The sequence below is a fragment of the Ctenopharyngodon idella genome, chromosome 17 (genome assembly GCF_019924925.1).
Source record: "Ctenopharyngodon idella isolate HZGC_01 chromosome 17, HZGC01, whole genome shotgun sequence".
Taxonomy (NCBI): Eukaryota; Metazoa; Chordata; class Actinopteri; order Cypriniformes; family Xenocyprididae; genus Ctenopharyngodon; species Ctenopharyngodon idella.
This window is the reverse complement of record NC_067236.1, coordinates 17,036,228-17,049,015: the sequence shown is the minus strand read 5'-3', so window position 1 is coordinate 17,049,015 and position 12,788 is coordinate 17,036,228. Positions and strand designations below refer to the sequence as shown.

General features: G+C 37.9%; 1 protein-coding gene across 2 annotated transcripts; it reads right to left on the bottom strand.

Moving 5' to 3' along the window:
* Positions 1-7,211: 7,211 nt before the first annotated feature.
* On the bottom strand, positions 7,212-11,724 carry LOC127498196 (synaptosomal-associated protein 23-like). Of its 2 annotated transcripts, XM_051867280.1 has the most exons (8): positions 11,270-11,711; positions 10,797-10,897; positions 10,442-10,483; positions 10,244-10,292; positions 9,708-9,825; positions 8,315-8,467; positions 8,050-8,194; positions 7,212-7,458 (listed from the first exon to the last, which is right to left on the bottom strand). In XM_051867280.1, exons 2-8 carry the CDS (start codon positions 10,878-10,880, stop codon positions 7,399-7,401), a joined length of 651 nt encoding a protein of 216 aa, XP_051723240.1. In that variant the 5' UTR covers positions 10,881-10,897; positions 11,270-11,711; the 3' UTR covers positions 7,212-7,398. The 2 variants fall into 2 exon arrangements, with proteins under 2 accessions (XP_051723240.1, XP_051723241.1); XM_051867281.1 differs by lacking the exon at positions 10,442-10,483 and having other exon boundaries at positions 11,270-11,724.
* Positions 11,725-12,788: the final 1,064 nt, after the last annotated feature.

Genomic DNA, 12,788 nt, shown 5'->3' with positions numbered 1-12,788 from the left:
AACAGAGCCCTCCCTCCCTCCTCCTCCCCCCTAGAGTCTGAAAGTGTCTGAAGTTAAACAACTCCAGATGCTCAGGAACCCCAAAAGAAGTTCCACAAGGTCTGCAGTCCAACATATGGTTAGTTTTACCATTGAGAGCGAATGGCATACCAGATCCACCCCACCCTCCTCAATGCTCCTAATCGTGGGATCTATAATATTTGCAAAGAGCGTCCTCAAGGCAAACTGATGGAGATCATCTACATTGCACCGCCTGTTCAAGAGCCATCAGGAGGGCGAACATATTTGTGATGCTGCCAAGCGTAATACACTTTTAAACGATTTGTTTTCTGTTTGCATTAGAAAGCATTTGGCTGCAATTTCAAGAGGTTTTGAAACTTTGAAGAGCATGAAGAATTTGCAGGTTAATGCATATGAAGGTATGAGTTTGGGCCTGCAAATTGTGTACCGAGAAAATAAATATATTGAAGTGAATTTTAAACAAACTGTTGAAGTCTGATGTTTTGCATGACAAATCAATTTGTATAGTTGTCTAGGTTTGTCTGTAAGAGCTTCACATGGGTACCGTGAACCTGTCAGCTTGACAGCAGATGCTTCCTGTTAGCGAGGTGTGACTTCCACAAGTGAGTGAGCTCAGAGAAGAAAAGACACTATCGTCGCCTTGACCCAAGTGCCCTAAAGTGTCAGGTTTGTAAATGAAATCTTCTTTATCTCTCTCCATTGTGAAACATCTAAACCATTGTGGTAACTGAGTGATAGTCACTTGATGAATCTGCTTTAGAGTAGCTATTTGAGACCCATGAGTTGTGCAAACAAGAAAAAGGTGTATTTTTGGGGTGGGAGGAAGCTGAAATGGTAGAGCTGTTCTGGGTTCAGCTCAAGTGATGACTACCATGGAATCTTGGAAGGGGGGTTGGGTGGGTGTGACTCACTCCTCACATCCAGGAGACTCAGTCACTGTTTCCACTTGGCTCTCACAGCTGCTGCCAGTTCAGCAGAAACACTGCATGAGACTTCCCAAATCACTCTGCATTCAGGGGAAGAACACAGCTTCACACAGCTACAGGAATGTCTAAATTCAGCAGTCCAGGAACATTCGTTTGCCCAATACAGTATGAATACTGGAAATATAGTAATAAGTCCTGGTATTTTATACATTTTATGTCCTTGAATTTGACTGGCTGAGCGGCATCCGGATGTAACAGTCCAACAGCACTAGGTTTGTGTTTACCCGTGTCAGACAGGCTGTCAGTCTGTGCATTTGTGGTTGAGGTATTTCAGTTACTCTTTCTGCAGGTTACATTATCACACCAATAGATGGCGACAAAATGACTGTGAGTTAGTCATTAAATCATTTATTCAATCAATTCAATTTGGAATTACAGTAAGTCAGCTCATGAGCGCCCCTTTTGAGGCCACTATGCTCCCTCAGTATGCAATGTGCAGTCAAAGTATGGACAACAAGGGCTTATGGTGCCATTTAGGACAAGGTCATTATATGAGGAGATACCAACCTCCATGGCTCTGCTGAGTGTAAGTGACATGTGAAGGCCAAGTATGGTAACCCATACTCTGAATTTGTCCTCTGCATTTAACCCATCCAGTTAGTGCACACACATTAGAAGTAGTGAGTACTGCAAACTGTGGACACACACACACACCCAGAGCAGTGGGCAGCCATTTTAGCTGTGGTGTGTGGGGAGCGATTGGGGGTTAGGTGCCTTGCTCAAGGGCACCTCAATCATTTCCTGCTGGTATTAAGAATCAAGCCCACAACCTTCGGGTTAAACTTTATTAAACAATTTTAATTTAGAAAACCCAAGTAGCCTTGGGAATAGTAACTTGCATATGAAAAGATAACAAATATACACACAGTTACAGTATATCTTCTTCAGTCATATATTTAGTGTAATTCTTACTCAGACTTAAATGCTCCAAGTAGCTAAATCAGCATAAAATAAACAATAGCTATATTCAAACATTTAAATTCTATTCAATACATTTTAAATTTAGGGGGGTTGAAAGACAAGCTTTAAAAAATGAATAGCATGCACTAGCCTATATCTTAAAGGGATAGTTCACCCAAAAATGAAAATTCTGTCATCATTTACTCACTCTCAAGTTGTTCCAAACCTGTATAAATTTCTTTGTTCTGCTGAACAAGCCCCCAAGCAGATCTCGCCCCCCATTGACTACCATAGTATTTTTTTTTCCTACTATGGTAGTCAATGGGGGTCGAGATCTGTTTGGTTACAAACATTCTTCCAAATATCTTCCTTTGTGTTCAGCAGAACAAAGAAATTTATACAGGTTTAGAACAACTTGAGAATGAGTAAATAATGACCGAATTTTCATTTTTGGGTGAACTATCCCTTTAAGATGGTGGTTCTCAAACTTTTTTGACTCCATTTTCTAAGATGATATTCAAAGACCTCCAAAGATATTTCTGTTACTTCTGCAATAACAAAACTGCTCATTTTCAATAAACCAAAAACATATATTTAATATATATATAATAGCAACAGATTAAAATATTTTAATACACTATAGAGAAGTATAATTAAATTCCAGAAGTTTCAAAAACTAAATGTTCTTCTCGATTTACACTTTTTATTACCAATAAAATCTTACTACATTTCTAGTTGTGGTTATTATTTTCACTCACAAATAGCAAAAAATTACTTTTCCAGGTCTAGAAATTACACTATATATATTAATGTTTTGGTTTTACATTAAAAATGACAGTTGTTGAGTGCATAAATTAAAATAAGAAATATGATGTCGGCTTATATGTGGATTTTTAGTTAATTTAAACTTGTTTTGTCTTGTTTTAAATCCTAAGTAATCTTGAGGGCCCCTTAAAAGTTTGTTGTGGCCCCCTAGTGGGGCCCGGCCTCCTGGTTGAAAACCACTTAAAAGATAAAGAGTCTTTGACATTACTTCAAAAGATTGATCACAGTTTAGTTTTAATGTCACTGAATTGCTTTATGACCAAAGGAATGAACAAGTAACCGAATACTACCCGTCGCAAAATCATCTGTGACTTATTTTATAAAAACACTTATTTTTGTGGTAAACTCAATATGTTATGTACTCCATACGCACATACCCTCAAGGTTCCCCACTAAGGAAGCGGCTCTAATACTGAAATCACTACTATGAGTTGCACATTATTGATTCTGTTTTGGCTTCATTTACTAACTATATTTTTGACAGAAAACAAGACTTAGTAAATGGCAATATTGTGTCTAAGAGCTTTTTCAGTATTAACATCTTATAAGTATTGTATACAAAATATCACAGTTGCGTTGTTGGTCTGAATTTCACTTCATTCAAGAATGCAGTCTAGATTTACTTCTGAAAAGTTAAGTGTTTGTATTAGTTGCCTGTCACAGGTATCCCTGAAAATGAAGAAGAGTCCAAAAGACCTAAAGCATGTGTCAGACTGCTTGATGTAGATCTGTCAAGACAGCTCTGCTGCACTCAGCCACAGAAAATAATGTGGTACGCCAAATAACACCACTGGGGGTGTGACGAGAAATAGGTGTTAGAACTCATGTCAGTATGTAATATCAAGTATAAACTGCAGAGGAAACAGTCTAAATACATTTTAAGTACACAATATTCATCAGTTCATTTATAAGTACACAAAAAAGCCTGCAAGCAAGTTGGCATGTGAGTTTATAGGACTGTTAAACTGAAACAATTCTGCTTTTAATCAGTTCTGAGAAAATTCTCCTACATAAGTACACAATATATGCTTCATGAGGCCTCCATCTTAGGAAGCACTTTGTGGTTAGATTTCAAACTTGTCTAACAGCAACCTCTGCTGGTAATTTTGACACAAAGACATACAAAGTACAACATAAGGGATTATGAAATAACTTCTCCTTCCTCTTGCAATGGTATCTCTTCTCTGATGACGTGTTTACTGCAGTGAGGGCGGGACAACCTGTCACTCATATGAGATCACAGCAATAGCAAACCGCAACCATTCAATGATCCAACCAATTCCCAGTGGACAAAAGTAAGTCCCGCCCTACATTTTTTCTTTTTCAAGAAGCTGTTTCACTTGGATATACCACATAATAGGGAAGAAAAGGGGATTGCAACTTTCGTTTCATGCCGACTTTAATAAAACTGTCCAAAGGGTCAATCATCTTAAAGCCATATTATGCAAATTATTTAATGACACAGCTTGTGTCCAGCAATTAACAAACACCAAGATTACAATGAAAAGACACAAATGGCGCTGAAAGAGTTAAAGTCGCGATGAAATGTAAGTAGCGGCAGATCTTTTCTTCCGTATTGTGATGTACATCTGAGTGAAACAGATTATCGGATAAGAAAAAAATGCAGTGCAGGACTTATCGATCCATTGGTTGTTGACTGGATTTTGAGTTGTGTCCATTGCACACAAAACTGGAGGTAAATGAACGGGAGACTAACTGACTAAATGATTGGAGAAGTCCTGCAGAAGATACCAGAGAGAATTCTGTCATTTTCACCGGTAGATTTATTATATATTTATTATAAATCGAAATAGATTAAAAATTACAAGGTCAAACCTTTTTTTAAAAAAATATACACATATGCACAGATGAATTGTTCACAATAAATCTATAACATGCATTTAGAAAATTGATGGGATGATTTTTTTTATGTCATGCCGACTTAAACTTGTGGTGGTCCTTTCAGTGTTTCCCTTATTGGTGTTTCCTGGCTTTTTTTTTCTGCAGCAACAGCATCATGTGTAATATCTATAACCTGGCAAAATAATAATAATAATAAAATAGTTATAGTTACTGTGCAAAGTAAAAAATAAATATATAATTTCAGTCAAGTTCCATATTTTTCCTCCACTGAGCTCTCAAAGTTCTAACTCAGGAAACACAAAGGCCAAATTCCCGTAATCATTCATCACAATGAGTAAAACCAAAGAATATAGTTCTGATGTGCAGCAAAAGATTGTTGAGCTTCACAAAATAGAAAGTGGCTGTAAGAAAATAGCTAAAGCATTGAAAATCCCCATTTCCACCATCAGGGCAATAATTAAGAAGTTCCAATTGACTAAAGATGTTATGAATCTGCCTGATAGAGGACACGTGTCTATATTGTCTTAACGCATAGTGAGGAGGAGAGTTTGAGTGGCAAAAGACTCTCCAAGGATCACAGCTGGAGAAAGTAGAAATTGCAGAAAATAGAGTCTTGGGGTCAGCAAAAAAATTCAAACAGCACCTATATCACCACAAGGTTGTTTCGTAGGGTTTCAAAATAAATAAATAAATAAATAAATAAAATAATCCCCTGCTCAGTTGCTGGATCTTCCATCAGGACAATGATCCAAAACAAACATCAAAATCAACACAAAAATGGGTCACTGAGTACAAAATGAAGCTTTTGCCATGGCCATTCCAGCCCCCTGACCTGAATCCTATAAAAAACTGAAGAGGAGAGTATCAACATGGACTTGGGAATCTGAAGGATCTGGAGAGATTCTGCATGAAGGAATGGTCTCTGATCTCTTGTCAGGTGTTTTTCAGACTCATCAGGCATTAAAGGTGAAGACTCAGAGCTGTTATCTTGGCAAAAGGTGGTTGCAAAAAGTATTGAATAAAAGGGTGCCATTAATTGTGGCCAACGTGTATTAGAGAAAACATTTATTTTATAATGAGATTAGTTCTTGTATTTTCTGATTACATAAATGCAGCCTTGGTGAGCATAAGAGACTTCTTTCAAAAACAAACCAAACAAGCTTTATATATTGTGGCAATAAACACTTCAGACCTTCACCTTAAAAGCATAAAGTAATGTGGCACTGACAGCATCCGCCGCTGGTCAATTCGGGTCTAAAAAAAAGAAGGGAAATAGCCAAAGAAGGTTTATACTGGCTTTATTAGAAATAAAATAGATATAGTGAAATGTCCGAAATAGCATGGTAAATTATGCCATTAAAAAAGACACTACCATACATTTTACCCAAAACATTGAACAAAACTGTTTTCACAAGGCCCATTAATTTCTTACGATAATTAAATATGAGTATAATCAGTCACAAAACCAGCTAAACGGGGGAAAAAATGACATAAAAACCAAACATATAATTAGCCCAAACACATAAACGGCTATAAGGGCAGTATACAAGGACATTAAAGGTTCTGTCGTAAGTCTTTGGCCTCTCATTCAGATTAGTAAAACAATTAGCCATGTTGACTCAAGTCCAGAGAGAGGGACGGACAAAACCCATCACCATCCAGAGAGATCAGACTCCATCCATTACAGACTGACAGGACAGCAGTGAGCAAAGCCGCAAAAACAACTGCACACTGTGTGTCCAGCATATTTGTCTCACATAATAAGGGTGAAAACTTGATTGTGTACAAGGCTCTAATGTGTGTGTGTGTGTGTGTGTGTTTGTGTGTGTGTGTGTGTGTGTGTGTGTGTTTGTGTGTCCACCTATTTACAATAGAACAAAAACTGCAATAAAAAGGCACAGATGGCATTGGAAGAGCTTAAACGGTTAGTTCACCCAAAAATGAAAATTCTGTCATTTATTACTCATGCTTATGCCGTTCCAGAACCGTAAGACCTTCGTTAATCTTCGGAACGCAAATTGAGATATTTCTGTTGAAATCCGATGGCTCCGTGAGGCCTACATAGGGAGCAATGACATTTCCTCTCTCAAGATCTATAAAGGTACTAAAAACATATTTAAATCAGTTCATGTGAGTACAGTGGTTCAATATTAATATTATAAAGCAACGAGAATATTTTTGGTGCGCCAAGAAAAACAAAATAACTAATTATTTAGTGATGGCCGATTTCAAAACACTGCTTCAGGAAGCTTCGGAGCATAATGAATCAGCGTGTCAAATCCGCAGTTCGGAGCGCCAAAGTCACGTGATTTCAGCAGTTTGGCGGTTTGACGCGATCCGAATCATAATTCGATACACTGATTCATAACGCTCCGAAGCTTCCTGAAGCAATGTTTTGAAATCGGCCATCACTAAAAAAGTCGTTATTTTGTTTTTTTTGGCGCACCAAAAATATTCTCTTTGCTTTATAATATTAATATTGAACTACTGTACTCACTGATTTAAATATGTTTTTAGTACCTTTATGGATCTTGAGAGAGGAAATGTCATTGCTCCCTATGTAGGCCTCACGGAGCCATCGGATTTCAACAAAAATATCTTAATTTGTGTTCCGAAGATCAACGAATGTCTTACGGGTGTAAAACGGCACGAGGGTGAGTAATTAATGACAGAATTTTCATTTTTGGGTGAACTAACCCTTTAACTCACTTGCCGCAATTCATTGCTGTGAAGCAGAAAGTTTAAGTGTAAGTGTGTGGTAAGATCAATCAGGCTCCTGAGCGATGCTGGCGGTCTCCACTCTCTACAGAAGTTTGTTGGCTTGTTGGATGGCTTCATCAATGTGAGCTTTAGTCTTATCAGCCTGTACAAAACAATTATAATCATTATATATATATATATATATATATATATATATATATATATATATACACACTGCTCAAAAAAATTAAAGGACCACTTTTTAATCAGAGAATAGCATCAAGCCAGTTAAACTCCTGGGATATTGATCTGGTCAGTTAAGTAGCAGAGGAGGTTGTTAATCAGTTTCAGCTGCTTTAAATGGGCAACAATGAGACCCCCAAAACAGGAATGGTTTTACAGACGGAGGCCACTGACATTTTTTCCCCTATTTTTCCCATGTTTTTCAATAGTTTTGCTTTTGGCTAGGGTCAGTGACACTACTGGTAGCATGAGGCAATACCTGGACCCTACAGAGGTTGCACAGGTAGTCCAACTCCTCCGGATGGCACATCAATATGTGCCATTGCAGCTTTCAAAGCTTTTCTGAGTTCTAATTCTTACCATTTTTTTTTTTTTACTATTTTTGTTAAATTAATTAAGATAAACTTAAGTGTGGAAAATAGAAGTTGTCACTAGATTGCCAGCTAGATCTAAATCTCTAGCGACACAAATGCACATGAATCACCTCCGGATTTAATAAGAGTAACTTTACCTTATCAGTGATGTCCTTAAGAGTTTGGTTCTGTTCGCTGAGCTTGGCATTCATTTCCAGTGCCATGTTCTTTAGATTTCCAATGTTGTCGCCCACCTGCTTCAGATCCTCTTCCATCTCAACTTCTCGTTCATCATTTGTTATTCTTACAGAAAGAAAACCACTTGAATTTTCCAGCTAAGACCTTTACACATCTATTAGATAAACATATAAATTAACAGCTTGTGCCATATGGCAATGCATAACACAAATCTCTATATCTCACCTCTTGACGTAAGGGCCGGAGGAGGCCGCTGACACAGCAGAAACAGCCTGCCCATTGCGGATAGCATTCTCTTGACTGGATACCACATTCCGCTTGTTTTCCTTTGGTTTCTTACCCTGCTTATATCTCCTGTCAGTCTTGGTGGACTTCAATCTGAAAGAGAAGCCATTCAGATCCAAAGAAATAAATCACATAACAAGCACTAAGGTAAAAACTAAAAAGTGCCAATTTAGTTTATACAAGACGTAGGACAGCTTCAAAGCTTAACACCGTGTCTACACCAGACATGAGCGGACCAACGTGACGAAAGCAAATAGAACCAATTATAATCAGTGATGCTGTCTACACTGGATGTGGCGCGACGCGACAAATTCCCGATGGTAAACTTACTCAAGGTCATTTCTTGCCAGTATTGAGAATCAAACCCTAACCTTCTGGTTACCAGTCCGACTCTCTAACCATTAAGCCACAAGTGCCTTAAACTGAGAGAAGTATAGCTCCGGCTACAATGTTGTTTCACAAGATGCATACAGTTTTGTTTATTAACCGCTAGGGCACCAAAAGTTACCTTTAATTTATGCTTGTTTTGTCTTAAAATCATTTTAAGTCATCTTGAGGCCCCCTACGAGGCCCCTGAACCACTGATGTAGCCTTTATTCCAATATTGTTCCACAGTGTCTTACTTCTTAATCGTGTTGTATTCCGACAAGAAATCTAGTCTAATGGTGTGTGCACACCAAAAGCGAATTTAATTATTTGTGCGAGTAGATTACATACAAAGTCAATGCAAAGACTTGAATAGACGTGAATTCGTGCCAGGCAACGCAAATGACGTAAATTGGGCGACACGATTGCCGCAAACGCGTGAAATTCGCCTCAATCATGTCTTCCGCGCAAGTTGAAAAATTTAAATTTGAGCGGGAAATTCACATGATGCATTGTCGCGCAAGCCAATCAGCAAAGAGTTTATTGACATGTCCGGTTGTATCAGAAAATGGAGGGGAGCATTATTGTAGCGACCCTAGCTAGCAGGTTATCAAACTGGGCACCCAAGTTGTGTTGGAAGCAGCTGTCATCCAGGCGCAGTTTCTGGAGAAGACGGTGAAATTCACCGAATTGGATGGTGCTGTAAACCCAGACACGTCTGCGTTTGACTTTCTGGCGTATTTGGGACTTCCACAACAGGTACAGAGCAGCAATAGTAGTTGTTTCCAACAGGTTGATGATGGAAAAAATGGCAGAAAGAAATATTGTTGTTGTTGATGTGCGTGAAGACACTCCTCATGTTTTTATTTGCGCGAGTGACGCGAAAAACAAGTAATCCCGCGAGTAATCTAGAGCGAGTAACGAGATGTGAATATTGTCATATAATAAGATATATGCCCTAACCAACCTGTTACATGGCCACAGACACAGGCCGCAGCATTTGGACAGTTCATTCAGGTTTTTTCGAGCCTGTTTCACGTCCTGCTCGATTTGGTCCATTTCCAGTTTCACATTCTTTAGTTTTTCTGAGATAGAGAGAAAGAGAGTACAGGTGCGGTTATCACCAGTCTGTTTTCCATTGTCAACAGTATAGTGAAGCATGAAACATGGATCACACAGAGATCACTTTCAAACCAAGCAGCTTTCTGTTGGTCAATGCAGAAAGTCCGCATGATCAACCTGATCCCAGTGTGGAATGTATGTGGGGAATTTTTTTGCCTTCACGCAAAAATCCCAATTGCTCAAAATTACTGGATTTTGAATGCGAAAATTCACAATGGCAAATGTGATCGCACCTTAAGAGACATTTCATGGCTAATTATTATAAAGTGTACTGTAAATCATTTCTGTATATTCTTACAGATGTTGTTTAATGTGTGAAAAGGCCTCCAAATTGTGGGATATTAGACATCAGGAATCAGGTGTATTGAGATTCGGACTCACCTCCCTGCTCATCCAACATTGTCAATGTTTTGCCCCCAACGTCCATACTCTGCAAATACACACAAGCTTCAAGTTAAACTTAAAGCAATAAGCAAATTGTGACAGTTCTGAGCATTTTTATATTTCAAATAGCAGTATAAGTTATTTGGGACATGTTTTAAGGAGGTTGGTTTAACTGGTTGAAAAAAGACAACTTACCTCCTGTGTCATTTGTAACATTCGTCTACAGCTATCAACTGACTGACAAACAAATACAAAGAAACTTAGTCAAACATTACTGTAATATAATGATAAATCTATTATGATAAACACATTTTATCAATACTGTTCTGATAAACTGGGGTTGTCCAAAACTAGTTTTGTTCTCATTAAACCACATTTGACCTGGAAAATGACAAGCATTAAACAAGTGAGAACAAAAGAAAGAGTTTTATCTCTAGTTTAGAGAAATAAAATGCTGCTTTCATATGAGCTGGGAATTTTAAAGGAACAGAAACAACATCTAATAAAGGAACAAGATCCTCATCCTCATGGTATCAGAGGACAAACCTACCTCATTTGTTAAACGGTTGGCTTCGATTGTGATCTCATCCGTTGACATGTCTGCCATCCTGCTGGATTGGGATTCTGCTGGCATTAAACTTTACATACACTCTGGGAAAAGTCAAATTTAAGATGCTATATTATTGCCAAATATTGGATTCAGTCTTGTTTTCTTTCAATTATCACAGGTTTTGTATTTCTTTTTAGAAATAATTGATCATAGGTATCACTAATCTGAATTTATGCACCAGTTTCAGAGTGAAAAAGTTGAAAAAGAGTGAAAAAAAAAAACCAGAGGCACATAAGCTTAGATCAATTAGGTAAAGGATTTTCAACACAGCACAAGTGATAAGTCAAACCAAATAAGCTATCAAGCACAGCATAATTTCAACAAAAGTGTAAGTAAAAGTGAGAGTTGTCTACAAACTATATTCTGTGCCTCTTTTAGTTACTGTAGAAGTGTATGTGTATCTGTGAACTTACTCTCAAGATGCTCCAGAGTTCTGATGAGTGATGGTGGTGTTGTAATTCAGTTGTACATGTTGAAGTTTCCTCTTTGCATCACAAAAAAAAAATCCCGCAGAGAGAGTTGTGGGTGTAACTGAGTGTAAATATGTTAAATTATTGCATAAATGAGGAGGGGGGATGTCCGCTTCAACAAGGGGACTAAAAAAAAAAAAAAAAACGCGTCAATAGTGTAACTAGCCCAATTCCAAGAGAAAACCGCGGATTTGGCAGCACTGAAATGGGGACAGTGGCTTCCTGTAACAGCGTTCAGCGCACCTACAGACAGTTACTCATGGGAACGCAGATTGAGATTATTACCACATTGTATGGCTGCCAATTGATTAAAACATTGAATCATGTTCTCTGCTGAAACTTTCTGAATAATAAATAAATATATTTCCCCACTAACCTGCAGCAGCTGGGCTCGTCTTCTCATTAACGGTATTTTTCTCTTACTGGTCATACCTGTTGAGTTTACATTTTTAAATGAATCTGACTTATTAGTATGCAGTGTTTTAAAACAGCTGAATGAATGAATGCGCGGTACAGTACGTGCCTTAAATAAATGTAACAGTGTTGAATATTTAATTAATCTTAAACAGTAACGCGTTGACAGCGCTACTACTTTGAATATTAACAAAGTCCCTTTATTTTCTGTATGTCTTCTGTTCCAGATGTATGCCACATTAGTATTATTATTTATTTTATTTTACTTATTTATTATTATTTTTTTAGTTTACTTATTTAAATGTTCTTTCTGTTCTCATGTCATATGTATGTGTGTACCAAGAGCTCCTGCAGAAAACCACAACAAATTCCTTGTGTGTTTGTGCACACCTAGCGAATAAAGCTCATTCTGATTCTGATTCTGATTATGACAAGACATTTCGCTCGGCGGCCGTCTTTGAAGCACCTCTCGGGCATTCAAGTGCAGCTCATATCTCTTTGAATGGGGAAACATCAAATTCTCCAAAACTGTTTGCCAAGCTTTCGATTAAAAAAATTCATATTTGAAATCACCAATGAAATCTGACAACAACTGTCTGATAAATTTTGTTTCTAAACCCCCAAATCATGACAAAAAACGGTATTTTTCAGGCTGGATCAAGCTAATGCGCAAGCGCAGTCCTAAATGCGCGTCTCTTGTGCCTCATTTCAGAGGCGCGCGTCTGACTGTTTCTATAGGAACCGGAGCTTCTAGCGGCCGCTGCAGTGACGCGATGACTTTACCAATCGGTGATTGGCTCTTATTTAGAAGGCGGGACTTATTCCGCCATATTGCGCGTTGCACTTTCTCTACTGGTATATTGCGGAACCCCTAATTAACACTATAACGATATTTAATTATTATTATTTATTTTTTTTAAATATCTCTCTTATTTTTAATGGTTTGTTTGTTCGTATCGAATTGCACATATTCACCGCTAGGTGGGGATGTTTTCCTTCAAATCGAATTTATCTGTATTGTTTCGTAATTCATTGAAATGTTTATAAC

Coding starts and splice junctions, on each gene's coding strand:
- LOC127498196 (XM_051867280.1), bottom strand. CDS start 10,880: ATGCCAGCAGAATCCCAATCCAGCAGGATGGCAGACATGTCAACGGAT. Junction 8,195..8,314: donor TCCGGCCCTTACGTCAAGAG/GTGAGATATAGA, acceptor TCTTTCTGTAAG/AATAACAAATGATGAACGAG. Junction 7,459..8,049: donor TTAAGGACATCACTGATAAG/GTAAAGTTACTC, acceptor TGTTTTGTACAG/GCTGATAAGACTAAAGCTCA.